Source organism: Rhinopithecus roxellana, chromosome 7 (genome assembly GCF_007565055.1).
Source record: "Rhinopithecus roxellana isolate Shanxi Qingling chromosome 7, ASM756505v1, whole genome shotgun sequence".
Lineage (NCBI taxonomy): Eukaryota > Metazoa > Chordata > Mammalia > Primates > Cercopithecidae > Rhinopithecus > Rhinopithecus roxellana.
Genome location: NC_044555.1, coordinates 63,056,815 through 63,076,862, shown reverse-complemented (window position 1 = coordinate 63,076,862; position 20,048 = coordinate 63,056,815). Strand labels below are relative to the sequence as shown.

The 20,048-nt window shown below is 37.0% G+C and overlaps 1 protein-coding gene across 1 annotated transcript in view; it reads right to left on the bottom strand.

Annotated features, from left to right (window-relative positions):
• Positions 1–2,821: 2,821 nt before the first annotated feature.
• LANCL3 (LanC like 3) overlaps positions 2,822–20,048 on the bottom strand; it is a 103,704-nt gene continuing 86,477 nt past the window's right edge. Inside the window, exons 4-5 of the mRNA XM_030934749.1 lie at positions 13,079–13,286; positions 2,822–4,650 (exon numbers count right to left, since the gene is read on the bottom strand). Coding sequence (XP_030790609.1) covers positions 4,491–4,650; positions 13,079–13,286 — 368 coding nt within the window. The 3' untranslated portion in view covers positions 2,822–4,490. The remainder of the gene's footprint in view (positions 4,651–13,078; positions 13,287–20,048) is intronic.

The window sequence follows — 20,048 nt, the reverse complement described above, 5'->3', positions numbered from 1 at the left end:
ATGAGGGTCAAGCATTTAATGTAGCATCAACTTTTCTGTAACATTAAAAATAAAATTACCAGGTTTATTTATGGAGGGGAAGCAGGATAAATGCCACCACCACCCTATTCTCATGAATAGCCACATTCACTTGTGATCTGACTACTAGACCCAACTTCTGTTGCTGCTGACCTTGAGGTTGTCCACCCTTCTGTCCAAAGGGTAACCCAGCCGTATTGAGGCTGGAACTCTTAGCTAAGAACAGACATGGATGGAAAAGATAAGGAGAAAACCTGCCCTCCCAGGCGAAAGGAGGTCACATGATAGAGCAGATACAGGAAAAAACGTATCACAATGAACTACAATATTTAAAGAGGATAAGAAGGAGACGTTGGTGAATCAGGGGTGGTGCTGGGTTAGAGGTCCCAGAAAGCAATAAAACTCATGGGTAAAAATGGACTGGTTCTTTACAGTGTTAAACATGCATCCACAACTCACTCTGAGATACTGAGCTTCAGCAAGCTTCCCCTCACCCACCCCTTTGCCTGCCTTCTCATTTGCTTTCCTTGCCAAATTTATACCAATATTGTGTGGGCTCGGCAAATTTGAGGCTCATTTAGCTATTAATTTGGGACAGTGCTGAATAAATAGCCCAGGTCCCCAAAGGAATGCCTAATATGCAATTGAGGGTATATTTTGATCACTATATGTCACATGGTTCTGAGACTTGAATTAAAGTGCAGATCAGACTCACCCCAGAATTACTTTATTTTCCAGTTCATTTTCTCTCTACAGATCTGGCTTGCCTGCTCCTTTTCTTGAGTTATTGGCACTGTAATCTTTTGTTCTCAGCAAGCAAAATAAATATTTGCATTAAAAGGAGTTTCTGAGCTAAATCAGTCTATTCCCATGTAGTAAGTCTTGTTGAATCAGAACTTTCCGAGGCAAAATGCTGTGCTCAGGACTGGTGGTAGAATATTTAAAAATGTACACTTGGTTTTTATCCATCTAGTGACCCAGACCTCAAGCACTGCATCCACATATAGAGATTCTATTTGGTGGAAATGCTTATTGGAAGTCATAACTGGGCATGATTTTTCTATGTATATAGTGGGTAAAATATAACATCCCTTTTAAATATATAAAGCATCTGCACATTAAAAGACTCACTTATATCCATTTTATCATTGACAACTTTTATAACAATCCTGTGAAGTAAATAGGGTGATTATTATTATTACTATAGTGGCCCCTAAAAGTGGCAGAGCAAGACTTTGAGATTTCCAGCACAGGGCTCTTTGCACTACTAATGGTTTTCCTTTTAATTGTGTGTTCATTTAACATGGCTAGAAATTACAAGCACATTTGTTTCATTGAAATTACTGAGATTTGCTCTTTCAAATTCGAAACAATTTCAGCATTACCATGATTAAAATCTTAATATGTCAAAAAAGTTAAAGAAATAAGCTGCCACTGGAAGAGATGCAATTTAGCACAGACCAAGAAAACGACTGTTTCTCGAGTTATCAGTAAGTAAATACTGTTACCTTAATAGCATAGTCAACTACCTAAAGAAGCACAGGGAAATGTACTCTAGCAAACCCCTGTTCTACTCAGTTATCAAGTTACAAGTGGAAGTAAAAAACTACAAACTGATGACTGAAACAGGTTTGGGCAAAATAAAAATATATAATATTTTGGGGTGTGTGTGGAAGAGATGGTATGTAATTACATTAATGAGACAAAATACACAGAGTTGTAATGGTTTCCAAAACGTCCTGCTATCAAAGTATAATGCAGTCTCCCCGTTACTGAGAGACTCTTTCAATGTATCCTCAAACATTTCCACTATTACCTTCAGGGTTTATAATTGCTCACGCTATGTAGAGTAAATAATATTAAAGTTATACTAGTGGTGGTGAAAATGCCCCTGTAGCCTTTAAGAGACAACAGGCTTAAGTACTACATTAAAAATGCTACCACAGAGAAGGGGGGCAATTTGGATAATTAAATAAGAAGTAACATACCACACTTTCCTACAGCAAAATGTAAGGATCTTTTTTCCCCTTCTTGGAAAAATAATATAGAAGAGGACCTTCCAAAATCTACAATTCTCTCAGGAAAATGAAAAGCTTCATCAACATGTTTAAGTGCTAAACAAGCCTATCGTTGTTTCTAATTTACCGAGATGTCATTTCATAAAGACAATACTCAAACATGGTCTTTGCTTAGATTTGACACACAAAAGGGGTTGTCTTTCATAATGGTTAGCACATCATCATTAGACCTATCAGACCTTAAAAGGGCAGATAGGCCCGAAAGTGGTCTTGTTTTTCTGAAGTTACTAGAAATGGAACTGATATGATAATGAGCTAGAGTATCAGTTCTGAGTGCTCTAGGTTTCAGGTCTCAAGGATGAATTGTGAAAGAACAGCAAATGGAAACAGAAGGTAGCTTTGAGGGAAAGGTTGTTTTGTTCACTATTGTATCCCCAGATTCTAGTCTAGAATACTGAATAAATAAACTTAGAAAGTGAAACCCTGGGTTTGAATCCTTGTTTTGTCCCTTTCTAGCTGTGAGACTTTGGAGCATTTACCAAACACATCTTGAGGGGTTCTTGGACGATAAAAACTGCATGTGTTCCATAAAGCTCTGTATATAGGATGGTTATTATATTCAGCCTATATGAAAGAACTTCTGGACCCAATCTGGAGTCATCTGAAAGCTGCTATTTACGTGGTATCACCCCAAACTGAGCATTTTCACTGATGAACAACTGAGGCCAATTTGATACAGTTATGTCTGAGAATGTAAAAACGAAACAGGAAACTTAAAAGTTGTATGCATTTCAAAATCATTTTGTCCTACTTTATTGCAATGAGTGCAAACATACACAGTCATAAAATACACAAAGATAGTTGTTGCCTTTCTTTGGTCAGATTCTTTGAGAATGTTATGAATGCTAGAGACCCTTATCCCCGCAAAATGAGCACACACACACGAACAAATTGGTCCATACACATACACACACCAACACACTTGTAGGTTTGCTTTGTAGGCAACAGAGCATTCCCTAACTCATTCCAAAGTCTATGATTCGAGTTAAGAATTACTGAAATAAAGAATAAGTATTTGGATTTACATGGGAATACATATGGAATACACACATACATACACACATACACATAATATATCCAAATATTTAATGCCTATTTAAATAAGTCTTATAAAGTACACAAGTTCCTACTCAATCTGATATATGCAATTGCCACTGACCAAATTATAGGAAAAGGGTCAACTCATGCTCTGCATATTGAAGTGACAGATGCTCCTATAGTGTTCTGCAAACCACTGTTTACTTGAAGCAATTTCACAACTTCTAAGTGTTTACAGCAGGGTTGAATTTAATATGACAACTTGGCTCAATGAGTATTACAGCCAATTTCTAGTGGACCCTGTGTCTTGGAAGGTAAGGTAACCAACCACAGAATTCACTCATCTCTTCATTTAATAGTATAAAATGGAGCAAAATTATTTCCACAATCACTGGTAACTTCCCCAGCCTGTCTCCCTGTCCCAAACAAAGGCAGAAATGACACATCTTTGTAGTGGTTACCCTGATCTTTGAAATTAGTGATTTTTAGCAAGAGTATATTTTATAGTTCAGCTAATAGCTCCATCAAGATTATGTACATAAAGGCATTTTAAAAATTACTAACAATAGACAATACACAGTTCACACCTCCTATGGAGAAAAACACTTGACAGCAACACTTGCTATAGTATAAGTTTACTAGCTTATAAATTTTGCTATTCTAATCGAGCTTTGAGGAAAAAAAGGAACCAGAAAAAGAGATGTTCTAAGGTCTAAGAAAACTTCAAATTTTAGTATCTGAACTAAGCTATGATATGATTTCTTTAAATTGCCCAGGGTAATGAAAAAAATGGAGATTCATATGCAAATATCTTTACTCAGTAAAAAACATAAATTTCAATAAATATAACAACAGGACAACCAAGAGTTTATTTTTATACTTCAGCAACCTGACAATTCATCCCTCATAGCAGTTTTCAGCTGGGCAATTATTTTAATTTTTGATTGTCTTTATTTCTGAATTTAAGGGTAGAGGGCACACACAAATGGTCAAATTCTCATTGAGATTGCAAAGGTATTAGCATATTTTTTTGTCATAGTCCACACTTGCAGTTTGGTTTTCTATGTCATAACTGGAAAACAGATCATTTCTCTTTCCCCTTTTCCTATGATCCCTTGTTTCACATCTATTCCCTGAAACATTAAATCTCTGCAGTTTTGAGATGAGTTGTGGTATCTTTATTTTGCAGATCCTTTCTCAAATCTGGCATCATGTTGCCTTCACCTGCCTGATTCCTTCCTTCTGGTGGCAATGTTAAGGCTCATGGTTGCGATACCATTGAATGTGGCTTATGTGGAAACTGCCTTGGCTTGGCCCAGGGGATCTCTGCAGGGCTACAGTGGAAGATGGAGCCTTCTAAACAAAGACGCTGAAGAGAGGGAATTCAGCCTGATTGGGCTGCAGCAGGTCAATCAGAAAGCACACTGTCCCGGAGAAGCCTTCATACAAGCTGTATATACTTTCAAGGACCCGAGAACCGGCCTTGAATTCCTCAGTAAATAAGAATTGAGCAAACCTAAGAGAAGAAGAAAATATGAACAGTTTACATGAGTGTTTCCATATTATGGACCTTGGGTTGCTTCTTCCTCTTCTATTAAAGTTTTAGCATAATTTTATTTCCAGAATTATATAATTAAGTATTTTAAGAAACACATTTTCTCTGTTAAAAAAAAAAAGAAGATCCATTATATAACTGTGTATGTTTCACAACAAATTATGCTGGCAAGCAAATCCAACTATTCTTAGAGTTTGCAAAGCAAAGCAGTTTGGAATTTTCAAGGATTTCATTCTTTCTGTCATCCAGTAATTAAAGTAAAAAAAGACAGATAAATTGCTCTACTTTTATTTATCTTGAAAAGAAGCAAAGTGATATGTGACTGTTCCTTTAAAAAAGTAAATATGCTGTGTTTCTGCAGGCATATTACTTCTGAGCTGGGTTTTCATTTATATGTGACAAAAAGCAGAGACTGAAAATAAATGGGCAAGATTTTATACAATCTGTGCTGTGAGCAAACAAGGGAATAAGATGAATAGGAAAAGGCAGCAACCTTTCACAATGATAACATCAAATAGCAAACGCAGCTACAAGACAGATTATTTTTGAGACATCCACCTTAAATTAAATCACAGGCCTCTAAATTCCCTATGAAAGACCTTTTTTCTTTTACCCATATTTGCCACAAATATTATTCAGATGATTTTTAACAAGTAACTTTTTTATAGTAGTTTACAGCTTCCAAAGTGCCATTACCTACATCATCTTTTTTTACTGACTTGCTCTACTCATTCCCATGAAGAAATAATCACCAATCCAGAGGCTGGAGTTCACAGCTTGGTAAGACCCAAGCACTGATACTGTCATAAATTCAGGTTACTGCTACTACATAGGGGGTCTTACAAAAGGTAATTATTTATCTGATTTTTTTTAGGGCTTTTGGAATTACATACGGCAGCTTAAAATAAATCAGCAGGAGGCCGGGCGCGGTGGCTCACGCCTGTAATCCCAGCACTTTTGGGGGCCAAGACGGGCAGATCACGATGTCAGGAGATCAAGACCACCCTGGCTAACACGGTGAAACCCCGTCTCTACTAAAAATACAAAAGAATTAGCCGGGCATAGTGGTGGGCGCCTGTAGTCCCAGCTACTCAGGAGGCTGAGGCAGGAGAATGGTGTGAACCTGGGAGACGGAGCTTGCAGTGAGCTGAGATCGTGCCACTGCACTCCAGCCTGGGCAACTGAGCGAGACTCTGTCTCAAAAAAAAAAAAATATATATATATATATATATACATATATTGCTGATATATATATATCAGCAGGAAACAGATTGTAATTCTGTTTGGTACAATTTTTCTATAACTGTTTTTCTGAATATGCAACAATTTAAAAATGGAATTTAAAATTTTAAACAGTAGAATATTAATGCATCATAAGAGTTACTTCTAAATTTGTAATAATATAGCCAGCATCATGATATAGCTTCGGTTGGGCTCCTCAGAAAAAAAGTTTTCAAGTATACAAAATAAACCACACAGGATTCCAAAGGAAAATAATTATATTAAAACACAACAAAAATTTTAAAGCCAAATTTGTGATATAATAACATATGTATTATTTGCTAACACATTAAATGCCAAGGTACAATAGTGGATTTAATAACTGCTAGCATTTCTAGCTAGTGATGTGAATATAACATATTTTACAATATCTGCAACAAGAGTAATATGACATGAGAATATCTATGAATTCTATTGTTTGCAAAGTCACAGCTACTAATACTTCTGTGACTTATTACCTACATTCAGAAAGTTAGGAAATATTACATTTAAGTTTGAGATACAATCTCTTTGTCAAGCAAACTCACAAATCCTAGATTAAGAACCCCTGGTATAGTAGAAAGAGCAAGGGCTTTGGCAAATTTCTCAAATTGACTTTAAAATGGTGAAGTTGCAGAACTGGATAGTGTTATATGTAAAGATAAAGGATATCATATATCAGGCTCTGAGAACATAGCAAGCATTCAATAAATCGAAAATATTACTTTTTACATAAACATGTAATAAAAGGAGATTTATAAAACACAAATGTAAAAGACGATTTGCAAAATCATAGTATAAAAGAAACCCACAATGTTGCTAGCTCTTCTTCTGACCTTTCCCCCATGCACTCATTTATTTGTTGCATTATTACATGTTATTAAAGTATATATGATTTGGTATCCTGTATTTTTTCACTTAAAATATGCTAAATATTTTCTATGCTTTTCAAAATAATTTCTAAATGATACATAGCAACTTAAAATAGTACCAGCAATGTCTGAGAGTAGCAGTTTCATTGTATTCTGACCTGTATTGTGCCGTATTATTTGTGAAAAATGTTTCAAAAATCAATCCAGTGGTGCAAAATTAAACAAATTTTTTTCTAAAATTTTCTCAGTCAAAATGGAAGTCAGCATGCTAATTACAGAACTAAAAAGAATAGAAGACATAATAAAATATGAAAACATTTCATATCAAAACCCATTGATTATGACCAAAACTGAATGTAGAAGAAAATTCATAGATCTGTGAGTTACCATTATTATTAATAAAATGATGGAATGCTTTCTAATTAAGCATGTATAAACTCTAGAACATAACAAAATGAAAGGAAGTAAAAGTGGAAAACAAAAGGGAAAAACAAAAAAAAATTAATAAGCAAAACCAGAAGCCAGTTCCTTGAGAGGATTAACAAGATAGAAAAAACACTGGTGCAGCTGACCAGGAAGGAAAAGCATTAGAAATCACCAAGGCCACATAGTCACAGAGATAGGAAATTAAAAATATTATGGAACTATACGATCAGAACTCTATGTCAAATATTTGAAAATTCTTAAGAACTAGATGGTTTTATAGAAATATATGCACTACCAAAAAGAAGAGGTAGAAAACCTGAGTGATTGAAAAAGCATAAAAGAAAATTAAGAAGTTGTCAAATATTTTTCTGCAGCCATAAAATCCAACTGTATGTTAAAAAATAATAGGTGACAACCAAGTAATATTCATTTTAGGGAGGTACATATTTTTTAACATGCAATTGTTAAAGTATGCCCCTAGCCAACAGACAAAATGGGCTCCCCTTGGCAAACTGAGGTGCTCCAAGTTAAAATAGGACCAGGCAGCTATGGCTAGGTGAGGGAGTGATCATGTACTCTGTGTTCTGAGAAACACACTGTAAAAGCATCACAGGACCTTTCTTTCTCCAAACCAGTTCCTGTTGTGAGTGCCAAGATATGCCAGCCCTCCACCCGCCATTTGGAAGAAACAGGTGACAGAGACTTCTGGTTTTGAGCTTGGAAAGTAACTAATCAGAACACACCTAAGCCAAACAATCAGAGTCACCTGCCATGGCCAATCAGGGCTCAGCTGCACTGACCAATCAGAACTGATTTTCAATCCTTTATTTGCATAAAAGGACCTGATCCTGGGCAGGCAACTTTGCTATAAAACCCAGCCCTGAAAGGCTGCTTCATTTTACACCACAGGCTGTGTATCCTCTGTTTGCAAACTGTTCACTGGAATAGTCTCTTTCCTACACATTACGTTTCAGAGAACTTTTGTTCACACAATGCCCAAAGAATACTCAGATATTACCTCCACATTTCCAGTCTTCTACATGTTAGTGAGAACTGTAAGTTGTCTAAAGAGACCTGGACCCTAAATCTTATATCCAAGACTCTGTAAGCTAGGACTGGCCTGCCAGAAAATACTTAATGGGTACAAAGTTCATTATTTGAGTGGCGGATACCCTGAAGTCCTGACTTCACCACTATACAATCTATCCAAATAACAAAATTACACTTGAATCCCATACATTTACACAAATTTTAAAAAAATAAAATATTAAAAATTACAAAAAAGAAAATAGAGGGGTTGTTCTGATCCCTTTTAATACGCTTTATAGGTAATAAATGAATTTCATTCATTTCTGATGAAATTTAGCCCAAAGGTGAAATCCCACTACCCTAGATAATATCCAAAATTACTTTCTTTTTCTATATTTGTGAAACAACAGGTCTGGCTTCCACCTAAGGAGATTAAGAAACCATGAATCAATTATATTAACAGATTTCCTAAACAATGGAGCTTCAAATCGAAGACTTACATAAGTTAGTATTTGCCCTTCAGTGCATTCATGTAAATATCACGAAAAATAGTTTATGTTTTCTAAACATTAAATATTAGATAAGTTGACTTGGGAAGGCCTTTCTGAGAATGTGACTTTTGAGTGAAAGTCTGAATGAAATGGGGGAGCTAGGAGATATATGTAGAAAGTGAACATTACAGGTGGAGGGAACCAAAACTTCCAAGGCCTTGAGGTGGAGTGTACCTGGCATCCTAATGGGATTACAAGGAAGCCACAGTGGTAGAGAGAACCAGGAGGAAGAAGAGTAGGCAATGAGATTAGAGAGGTAATGGGAGGCTAGATCATGTAGGACCTTTCATTCATAGGAAAGACTGGCTTTTACTCTGAATCATATAGGAAGCCATTGGATTACACTGGACAGAGAAGTGTTATAATCTAACATGATAAACATTATAAGAAGTGAATATAAAAGACCATGGTAAAACATAGAAGCATTCCTAGTAAAATCAACATAAAAGCAAGGGTGTTTACTATCACTCTTATTATTGAACATTGTTATAGGGTTGCATTGTTATAGAGAAGAACCATGTAGTGGGAAAAAAATACCATGCACATGAGAAAGGAAGTAACAGAATCATAGTTATTTGCAGATATGTGTGTATCTATTTAGAAAACCCAATATAATCAATAAACTAATAGAAACAGTAATGGAGTTCATTAAGGCAGCTAGATATATTATTATGATATTTATGAAAAGTAAAATACTTATAAGATACAGTCTATATTTATATGAAAAATTACATATTAGAATTGATAAACTTCAGTGATGTGTATGTTTTAAAAGCTTTCATAAATACCAGTAATAAATGATATGAAAATATAATGAAGGAAAAGAGTCCACTCACAATAAACCTGGAAACATAAAATACCCAGGAATAAAATTAACAAAAAACATACAAGACCTTCTTCACAAGATGAAAACTTTACCAATGACATTTGTTTAAACTTAAATAAATGGAAAGGTATACCATGTTTCTGGATGGAAAAATTCAATATTCTAAAGATGTTGATTCTCATTAAGTAATCTATAAATTCAATGAAATTCCAATCAAATTTCTGTAAGATTTTTTTAAAATATGACAAATTGACTCTAAAATACAATTAAAAGAATAAATGAGAGAATGATAGGTAGAATATGGGGAAACTATGGAACTCATATATTTATATAAATTGTTTATAAAAATAGGAATTTCAAATCATGAGGGTAACTGGTCAACAGATGTTATTAGAATTTTTTTAATAAACAAAAAGATACCTATCCGAGACCATTTAAAAAGTAATTTCTAGCAGCATCAAAAAATTTTATGTCAAAACAAAATCATAAAATTATTATAAGCCTGTGTAAATTAATAGTTTTCTAATCCTGAAGTGGGAAAGGGTCTTTTTAAGCATAACACAAAATCTAGAAATTTTAAAGAAAAGATTGAAAACTTTGACAAGAAAAACACTTAAAACTTTGGTATGACCAAGGCTATGAACAAAATTAAAAGAGAAATGGCAAAGCAGGAAAATATTTACAGCACGCATTGACAAAGAGTTACAATCCTGAATAGAAGCATCACAACAGGGAAAAAAATGGGCAAAGGATAAAGACAGGCTATTTATAGACCAAGAAATACCTATGGACCTAATGACTTCAATTCTAAAATTTCTCTGACAAGTGCTTTCGTAAGTGCACAGAAATGTATATATTGGATATTTGGGGAAATTTTGTTTGTATTACTAAAGATTATACAAATGTCAAGTGTCCATTATTTAAGGATTGGTTAATTATGGTACACGCATAGTGAACAACTACATAGCCATTTTTAAAAAATGAGATAGATTCATACAAAATGAAATAAAGAACGTCCCTTAAAAATTGTTCATTTAAAATTATAAGCTGCAAACATAGCGGGGCGGTGGTGGGCTCACACCTGTAATCCCAGCACTTTGGAAGGCTGAGGCAGGAGGATAGCTTAAGACCAGGTGTTCAAGGCCAGCCTGGACAACATAGTGAGATTCTCTCTACATAAAAAAATTAGTAGTTGTTGTTTCAGTCCATTCTTGCACTGCTATAAAGAAATACCTGAGACTGGGTAATTTACAAAGAAAAGAGGTTTAATTGGCTCATAGTTCTGTAGGCTGTACAGGAATCACAGCAGCTTCTGCTTCTGGGGAGGCCGCAGAAGCTTCCAATCATGGTAGGAAGTGAAGGAGAAACAGACACATCTTACATGACCAGAGCAGGAGCAAGAGGGGAGGGGTAAGTGCTACACATTTTTAAACAACCAGATCTCTTGAGAACTCTATCACTATACAGTACCAAGAGGGGATGGTGCCAAACCATCCATGAGAACTCTGTCCCCAGGATCCAATCACCTCCTATCTGGCCCTACCTCCAACACTGGGGATTATAATTCGACATGAGATTTGGTAGGGAAACATATCCAAACCATATCAGCCACATATGGTGTCATGAACCTGTGGCCCTAGCTACTCAGAAAGCTGAGCCGTGCCCATGAGTTGCAGGCTACAGTGAGCCATAAATCATACCATTGCACTCCAGCCTAGGTGATAGAGTGAGACCCTTTCTTAAATAAATAAATAAAATTATAAGCTACAAACAGTACATATAGAACTATTATACATATATAGTAGTAGGAGCTCATTAAAATATATATGTACACATATACATTTATGTGAACATACATTTATGCATAAAGAAAAGTCTGGAATTACAAAACTCAAATTTATACTAATAACAATGAACATTTACACTGCAGTTACTATGCGCCAAGCATTATTTCTAAACGATTTTTCATATATTAACTTGTTTAAACTACCAAACATTCCTATGAGGTAGGCACTATTTTCCATATTTTATGAATGAAGAAACTGAGAATCACTTGTTAAAATGAGCTAAGTGACTTGTTAAAGGTTGCGTGACCTTGTTAAATGTCACTTAACAGTCACTTAGCTCATTTTAATAAGTGATTTGTTAAATGTCACACAATCAATTTGATAATCATCAGTTTTACACTTTCAGTGGGAATCTTCACAATGGTACAGGGGCTACTCTAGCACCCCCGCCCACCTCTGCCAAGTGACAGCTCAGATTCATGGGAACCAGACTACATGGGTGGGCATGAGAGACCACTCTGGCTTAGAAGACCTAAGTGCCACACAGGAAAACAATATCTTTTGTAACCATTCATGGCTATGGACAGCTTCTAAGTCCCTTCAAAGTGAATGCTACTTTCATGCCACTCTGCATTCAGGGAAGCCCCTACTTGTGCTTTTCATCAGATTATTTATAGTTCATTTATGATCCTCCTGGCCCAGTTTACCCAGCTTACCAGTCAGAGGTAATATCTATTTAAAGCAATGTTGTCTGGTATATAGCAGATGTTCCATCTTTATCAAGTTTACAGGGAATAAACTATAGAGGAAAATTTTATATTGTCTGTCAAAATTACAAATTATATATATATATATATATTGCCCAGCAGTTTCATTTCTAGAAATTTATCTTTCAGATATACCTATACATGTGCAAATGATATATGCACAAGATTAGTCATCATAGCATTATTTGTAGTACACAATATTGGAAATAACCTAAATATCCCCGTAATACACACACACACACACACACACACACACACACACACACACACATATATATATTATAGTTTAGATATTTGACCCTTCAAATCTCATGTTGAAATTTGATCCCCAGTATTGGAGGTGGGACCTAGCAAGAGATGGTTGGGTCATAGAGGCAGATTGCTCATGAACAGATTGATGCCATCCTTCTGGTAATAAGTGAGCTCTCACTCTATTTGTTCCCAGAGATGATTGTTAAAAAGAGCCTGACACTTTCCTCCTCTCTCCCTTCTTCTCTCCCCATGTGATACCTGTTTTCCTTCCCCTTCTGCCATGAGTAGAAGCTTCCTGAAGCTTTCACCAGAAGCAGATGCTAGTGATGCTTCTTGTACGGTCTGCAGAATCATGAGCCAAAGGAAACTTTTTTCTTGATAAACTACCCACTCTCAAGTATTCCTTTATAGCAGCTCAAATGGATTAAGACATTTACTTATACACCATGTACACAGAATATCTTTGGGAAGATAACCAAAAAACTGTCTCTAGGGTAAGTCAACTGCATGGCTACAAGGCACAGTTGATGTATTTATTTTTACACTTTTCAAACCATGTGACTGTATTACTAATTCAGAAAAACAATTAGATTAAAATTTTGAAAAAAAGAGAGCTGACCTTTGAGCTCGGTAGATATATTTAGAGTTTCCTGTGAGCCGGTACAGCAGCAGGAAGACATAGGCACTGCCGGCTACTCCATGGCAAATCCCAGGCCCCTTCTTTAGCAGGCCTTTCTGCCAAGTGAGTTCCCCACACCGAATACATGTGTCCAGGTACTGCGGTTTCTTGGAAACTAGATAAGCTTTGGCAAACAGATAGGCAATTCCTGTAAAAACATCAAAGACATTAGAGGTGACTTTCAGGACTTAATACTTTGGAGCAGAACTTCTAGAACTATAAAAAGCTCATGAATCCACCTGAATACTGGTAAAACACAGATTCTAATATTGTAGTTCTGATGTGGGGCCTGAGACACTGCATTTCTAACAAGCATTCTTCTAAAGACCACACTTTGAATAGGAAGGTGCTAGAATGTTCTATAAGAGAATCTTATTTTCCCGGTGAGATTTTAATTTGTTTTAATTGTATTGCAGGCTTGGCCCCGGGAGAAAGAGCAACATTTTTATTGACGTACATAGATTGAGAAAATCTTAAATTTAATTTATGAATGGGTTCATGTTTAATGACACATACTCTAGTAAGCATTATGTATATTTGGTTATTTGAAATGGCTAAATATTTGTAATGAATTTGTAGTTTAAAATTTGTAATGTTTAAGTACTTACAACTATACACATTTTCTTAAGAGCAAAACTGGGAGTCTTTCCAAGAAAATGCTCCAGAAGGACATTGCCAAGACTTCTACTTTAGCTGTGAAGTGAGTCCTTCCCACCCTGATTGTTCCAAGGAAAGAACTGTTCCTTCAAAGCTCTTCAACAAAAGCAGTATCAATTACAAGAGAAACAAGAGAAGCAACAGCTATTAATAGAAATGATTTTCCCCAAGTTCTGGGTGTTCATATTCAGTGAGGAGGTTGGTATCACAAGATCACATTCTCTCCTGCATAGCCTACCTTTCTCCTATACAAAAAGTGTGAAAGACTGAAATATAGCTGGTATCTTGACTACCTCATCAATCAGAGTTATCATTGCCTTTCATTGCTTTGACCCTATAGGCTATTTTACAACTCTGTAGAGATAGAAATTGTCTTGTAGAAAACTGATAGTAATGTAAATATTTTTTGTCCCTAGAAGCTCACATTCTGTCTGGTAGAGGTTGACTTCCCTCTGCCTCTGTGGAAGAAGCCAGTTTTGCATTTATTAAGCAAACTTATTTCAGCATTCCTAATGGCCTATAAAAATATATCTACTCTGGATTTTCCTTTGAAACAGTTGTAACACCTTTCTGGTTCCCTCATTAAATAATGAGCTCAGTAAAATGGTTCATACATATTCTTTTTATATTTGTATGAGAATCATGATTTCATACTCTTTTTAAGTTTATCCTTTAATATACCCTGTGATTAATACTTACACAGTAACAAGCTCTTTGCTCAGTCAGTGCTTTCTAGTCAACTACTGAGAATGTTTACCTACAGCATTCTCCTACTTCAGTTTTAGGAACAAAGTATCTTGCACAAACTAAAGGATGATATTAAAAGAATTGAACTTATTTAATCATACATTCATTCATTCATTGCGTCCACTCATTTGACAGTAGTCATTGATTATGTACTGTATGCACAGCTCTAGGCAAGGCTGGCATCATGGGCATGCCGCCTGTGCAGGCCTACAGCCCATACTCCTTAAAAGGGTCCCATGTTGAGTTTAATGCTCTGCTATTACCACCTTGAAATTCTTAATAATTTTTCTAAAAAGAACTTGCATTTTCATTGTGCTATGGGCCTCCCAAATTATATAGTCAGTTCCAGCCCTGGGTGATATTAAATAAATGCTAAACATGACTCCTACCCTTCAGGAAGGCACTCTCTAAAAAGGGAGATAAAAATATATGCATATGACTGATACATAATAGGATATATAGTTCATGATGCTGCTGAAACATAAAATAAATGGTTCTCTCAATAACACCAGTGGTATCAGAAAGGTGGAAGTTCCAGGCCAGGTGCGGTGGCTCACACCTGTAATCCCAGCACTTTGGGAGCACTTTGGGATCCACCTGAGGCAGGTGGATCACAAGGGCAGGAGATTGAGACCATCCTGGCTAACACGGTGAAACTCCGTCTCTACTAAAAACTACAAAAAATTAGCTGGGCATGGTGGCGGGTGCCTGTAGTCCCAGATACTCAGGAGGCTGAGGCAGGAAAATGGCGTGAACCCAGGAGGTGGAGCTTACAGTGAGCCGAGATCGCACTACTGCACTCCAGCCTGGGGGAGAGAGCAAGACTCCATCTCAACAAAAAAAAAAAAAAGAAAAAAAGAAATGTGGAAGTTCCCTACAGAGATAGTTAGATGGGGCCTTAAATGGAAGGAACACTTTTTCAGAACTTTGAAGGATACATACAAAATTCCAGGCCCAAGATGAAGTAGGGAGGGCATTCTATATAGCACCAAGATTAGCAAGGGCAAAGATATGGAGCCAGGAAGGACAAGCCACAAGAAGGCTAGTGGGGCAATGTTCTAACCAACAGACCAGTGGGGAACAAGGCTAGACTGGGTTCTGATTATGGATGGTTTTACAAATCTAATTAGATAGCTTGGACTGTACTCTGTGGTCATCAGGGAACCGATGGAAGTGTTTTTGTTGTGGATTGGTTGGCTTTTATTTTTGTATGACAATGTGATTATTATGGACAAAATGTCCCAATTTTAGTGGTGTCAGGAGAGACCTAAAGAAGGTAACAGGGTAGCTGTGAGCTGGTTGTTAGCAGAAAGACAAAAATGAAGCCAATGACCTGTACGTTCATCACAGCACTATTCACAGTAGCAAACACATGGAGTCTACCTACGTGCCCATCAATGGTGGACTGGATAAATAAAATGTGGCACATATACACCATGGAATACTACGCAGCCATAAAAAAAGAGATCATGTTGGGAACATGGATGGCGTTGGAGGCCATTGTCCTTAGGAAATGAATGCAGGAACAAAAAACCAAGTACCTACCACATGTTCTCACTTATAAGAGGGAGTTAAATGATGAGAACACATGGACACAAAGATAGGAACAATAGACACCAGGGCCTACTTGAGGAGGGAGGGTAGGAAGAGGGTGAGGGTTGAAAAACTACCTGTTTGGTACTATGCTCACTACCTGCATGACAAAATCTTTTGTACACCAAACCCTAGTGACATGCAATTTACCCATGTAACAAACCAGCACATGTACCCTCTGAATCAAAATAAAAGTTGAGAAAACAAAATATAATAAAGTGTTAATTGTATATTATGTAAATTTCACCTCAATTAAAAAAAAGAAACAAAAAAGCTTCTTTAAAAAAATAGAAAGCCAATGAAAGAGACATTTTGCAGAACTTGGTGAATGTTTCTACATTAATTGGGCATCTACTATATGTCAGGCACAGTAGTAGGTGCTAAGCTTTTAAAAAGTCTCTATCTTCATGGTGCTTTTCAGCTTAACTGGAAGTATTAATTAGACTACGTGAGGGGAAGTAGAAGTCTCATGGAAGCACACAGGAGGGCCCCTAGCTCACACTTGGTAGAAGGAAATGACTACTAGAGGGGTGACACCATCTAACCTGATTATTGGGGGTTGATAAGGAATTAGCAAGGTGTACTGCATGCTGTTGATGACCTGCATGGATCAGCTTTACGTTACCAGCAAGTGCCTCATTTCCCGGTTCCTGTGAAAGTTGGCAACAAAGCTCACTGCTGCATCTTCTTGAGAGATTTGCCCTCAGAAAAATGAGAGGCTATGCTATGCAGCCACCCCTCACAGGGATGACACAGGGATACAAAATATTGGCTTCCTTGCCTCAAGAGAGACCCAGCTTCTTGATGTAATCTGTGTTTCTTAGCTTCTCCTCAGACTCAGGGTGAAGCTAGTCTCCAGGTAAGACATGCTCCTCTTTGGCCTATTCTGTTCCCTGCTCCCTTACAGGTTCCTCTTGATACCAAGCTCTAATTTTAGACCCTGAGGAAAGAGCTTGGTGAAGAAGGAGGGCATTACAGCCAATCAAAGGAAGGTGGGTGGGAAGGCCCTGCTCTTGCTGGCCTCCCTCAGGCTCTAGGTGTCCTTCCTAGATGATTGCTTTAGCCTCCTGTCCCCAGGTCTGCCATGCCTTAAATTCATTCTGTGGCAGAGTGAGTGACCTTTCTAGGACCATAACCTGACCATCACATTCCCCTGCTTAAACTACTAAATGACTTCCTGTTACCCAGATGCCTTAGCATGACACAGAAAGCCCTTTGTGACTGAGCTCCTTTTCTATTTTCTCACCTCTTCTCCTCCATTCCCTTCTTGAAACTTTTCACTTCAGTAGAACTAAACCACCTACAGTGCTTTCATGCTTCTTACTACCAACGTGGTTTGCTTTTCTTGGAACAAGCTTTGTACCTTTCTTGATCTGGCTAACTTACCTTAGGCATCACAACCTCCAGGAAGCCTTCCCCGGACCTGGAGGCAGCATGAGGAACCCCTCTGAGCTTTCATTGATCCTATACAAACTTTCGCACTTACACAAAACTCAACTAAAATTATCTATTTCCATGGCTGCCTCCCCTAATATAGTGCAAACTACTCAAGAGCAGAAACTGTATCTTGTTCACTTTTTTCACACTAGTGTGTGGCATGGTGTCTGGCAAATGCCATGAACCTCATACATGTCTGTTGACCATAAAGTGCCCCATTTCTCAACCCAGCACAGGCTGATACTGGGGTATGGATGAGAGATGTAGAAGGAAGAAGAGTGAGATGGTTTAATTGCTATACCAGGCCATGAGCCCCAGACAGCTTAAAAGGTATTGATCCTGTGGTTCTGGCCAGGGTGAAAGAGCCTCTTCCTGCATCCTGGATCACAGAATGTTACATGGAAGTGACTTTGCAAAACTTCTAAACTAAAATTTAGTAAACCTGTTGGTTCCTAACCCAGCATAATGGAAGCCACAATAAGGCTACTTAATTTAAAAAAAAAAAAAAAAAGGCAATGGTGGGTTTCTTTGCTTTTGATAGGAATCAGGAACCACATCATTTCATCACAGGAACACTAATTATTGTGCATTGGTAAGAAGCCTGAGTCAGCAATGATGTATGACTTTGCCAAATGCAACTGGGAAAAGGAATTAATTATTACTTAATAAATATGTTTTAAGAGACTAAACTTTTGAAAATATGGGATCTAATAGGACCTTGTGACAGCCAGACTTGGCACGTATACCTTCAACACACTGGAGAATCACCACTCAGGTCCATTCTGGGTTGTGCAATTTCGCTGAGGCATGTATTGTACAGTGTGCACTACAGAGCTTAGTGACCAATGATATCTGCACTGCAAAAGCCTTGTTGCTCTTTATTCAAAGTCACCTACCCAAGAGCCTTTACGAAACGAGTTTTTTTAAAAAATACCCACACCTGTACTTCACGCAGCGTCAAGGAAATGCAGTCAGTGTTACCACAGCAATGATGTAACCTAATGCAGTTGAGTTTATTTTAGCCACAGCATTTGTTTTAATGATTTTGTAAATGACTTTGGTTCTGTATTTCAGAATTGTCAAGGTTATGAAGGGGTCACATAAATCTTCCTGTAATACTTTACAGGACTTATTGAGAAAAAAGCTATATGCCACACAAGGTATTTAAAAACGTCTTGTTCACAAAGCTCTTGGGGCACAACCCTCAGGAATGGCAAGGGACCAAAGTATAAAAGGGGGTCTGTGGTGATCAAAAGATTGAGTTCTGCTACTCAGTCTCAAAGTGCTCATTTCACAGATAAAGAGACAAAGGCACAAAAGAAACAAAGTGACCCTTTCTTAAGATCAGTAAACTGGTTAGTGTTGGAGCTGAAACTAGAAGCTGGAGTTATTAACTTAGAGTCAAGAACTATTTCTACACTGCATAAATGATAACTAGGCTTGTCACCTGTGGAGGTGGGTTGAAGGAGCATCAATAGGAAACAATTATAGGAGCAGATAAGGTATCATTAACGAAGCTCCACGTTGTGGATTATTTCTGGCAGGCTTTTAATCACAGAATTAGTCTGCTGCCTCAAACCATCTGCACTGTTCATAAATCTACTCTCAAAAATGTTTTCCTTAAATAGATGAAAATTATTTTATAGTTCATTTCCTGCATAGCATTTTTGGAGAGTTTACTGTTGCCAACTTCTGCAAAATCTTGGTGGTCTTGGGACTGCACTTATTAGACTTATAATCAATCTTGATGCTGTTTTTAGAGCATCTCTTCAAAGAAAGACCAATACCCTTGAGGTGGGGGTAGGGGTTGGTAGAAATAATGGGCCCCACTTCATTTTCTATTCATTTTTGAATTGGTTTCGTTTTGGTAGTCCAGTGAATATGTGGACTGAATGATTTTTCTTTAAAACTTATGTTTAATCTTCTCTGGATATTGAACATGAATGATAAAGGAGGAGATAGTCTCCAAAGTGATGAATCCTATGCTGCACTGTTATGATAAATGATTTACAAAGACAGATGGTATTTAGTGTACATAAAGGATGGAATAATTGCCCTGCAAGACACCCACATCAATTAACTGACCCAGTCATTCATTTTAGTAGATTATCTTCCCACTTTTTTCAGGACTTTTACTAGCACATTGAATCCTTTTAAGATATTCTGTGTTTAAATTGGGATGTCTCCAAAATTCAAGGATCCTTGCTGGAATACTTGGAGGATATCCAGAGACCATCACTGAGAATAATTAAAATAAATGAGAAATGGAAGAATTGAGCATAACAAGAAGGAATATCATTTCCAGCATGGTAAATAACTTGTTTTTTTCCCCAAAAAGGTCAAATTAAAAAGAAATGGGCTCAAATCATAACTGGCAAAAGTTAGCCTAGACATAACACATAATGCATGGATACTGGTAGAAGCACACATTTTGAACTTCCTTCGATAGGCAAATGTAGCAGGCAGAAAAAATATG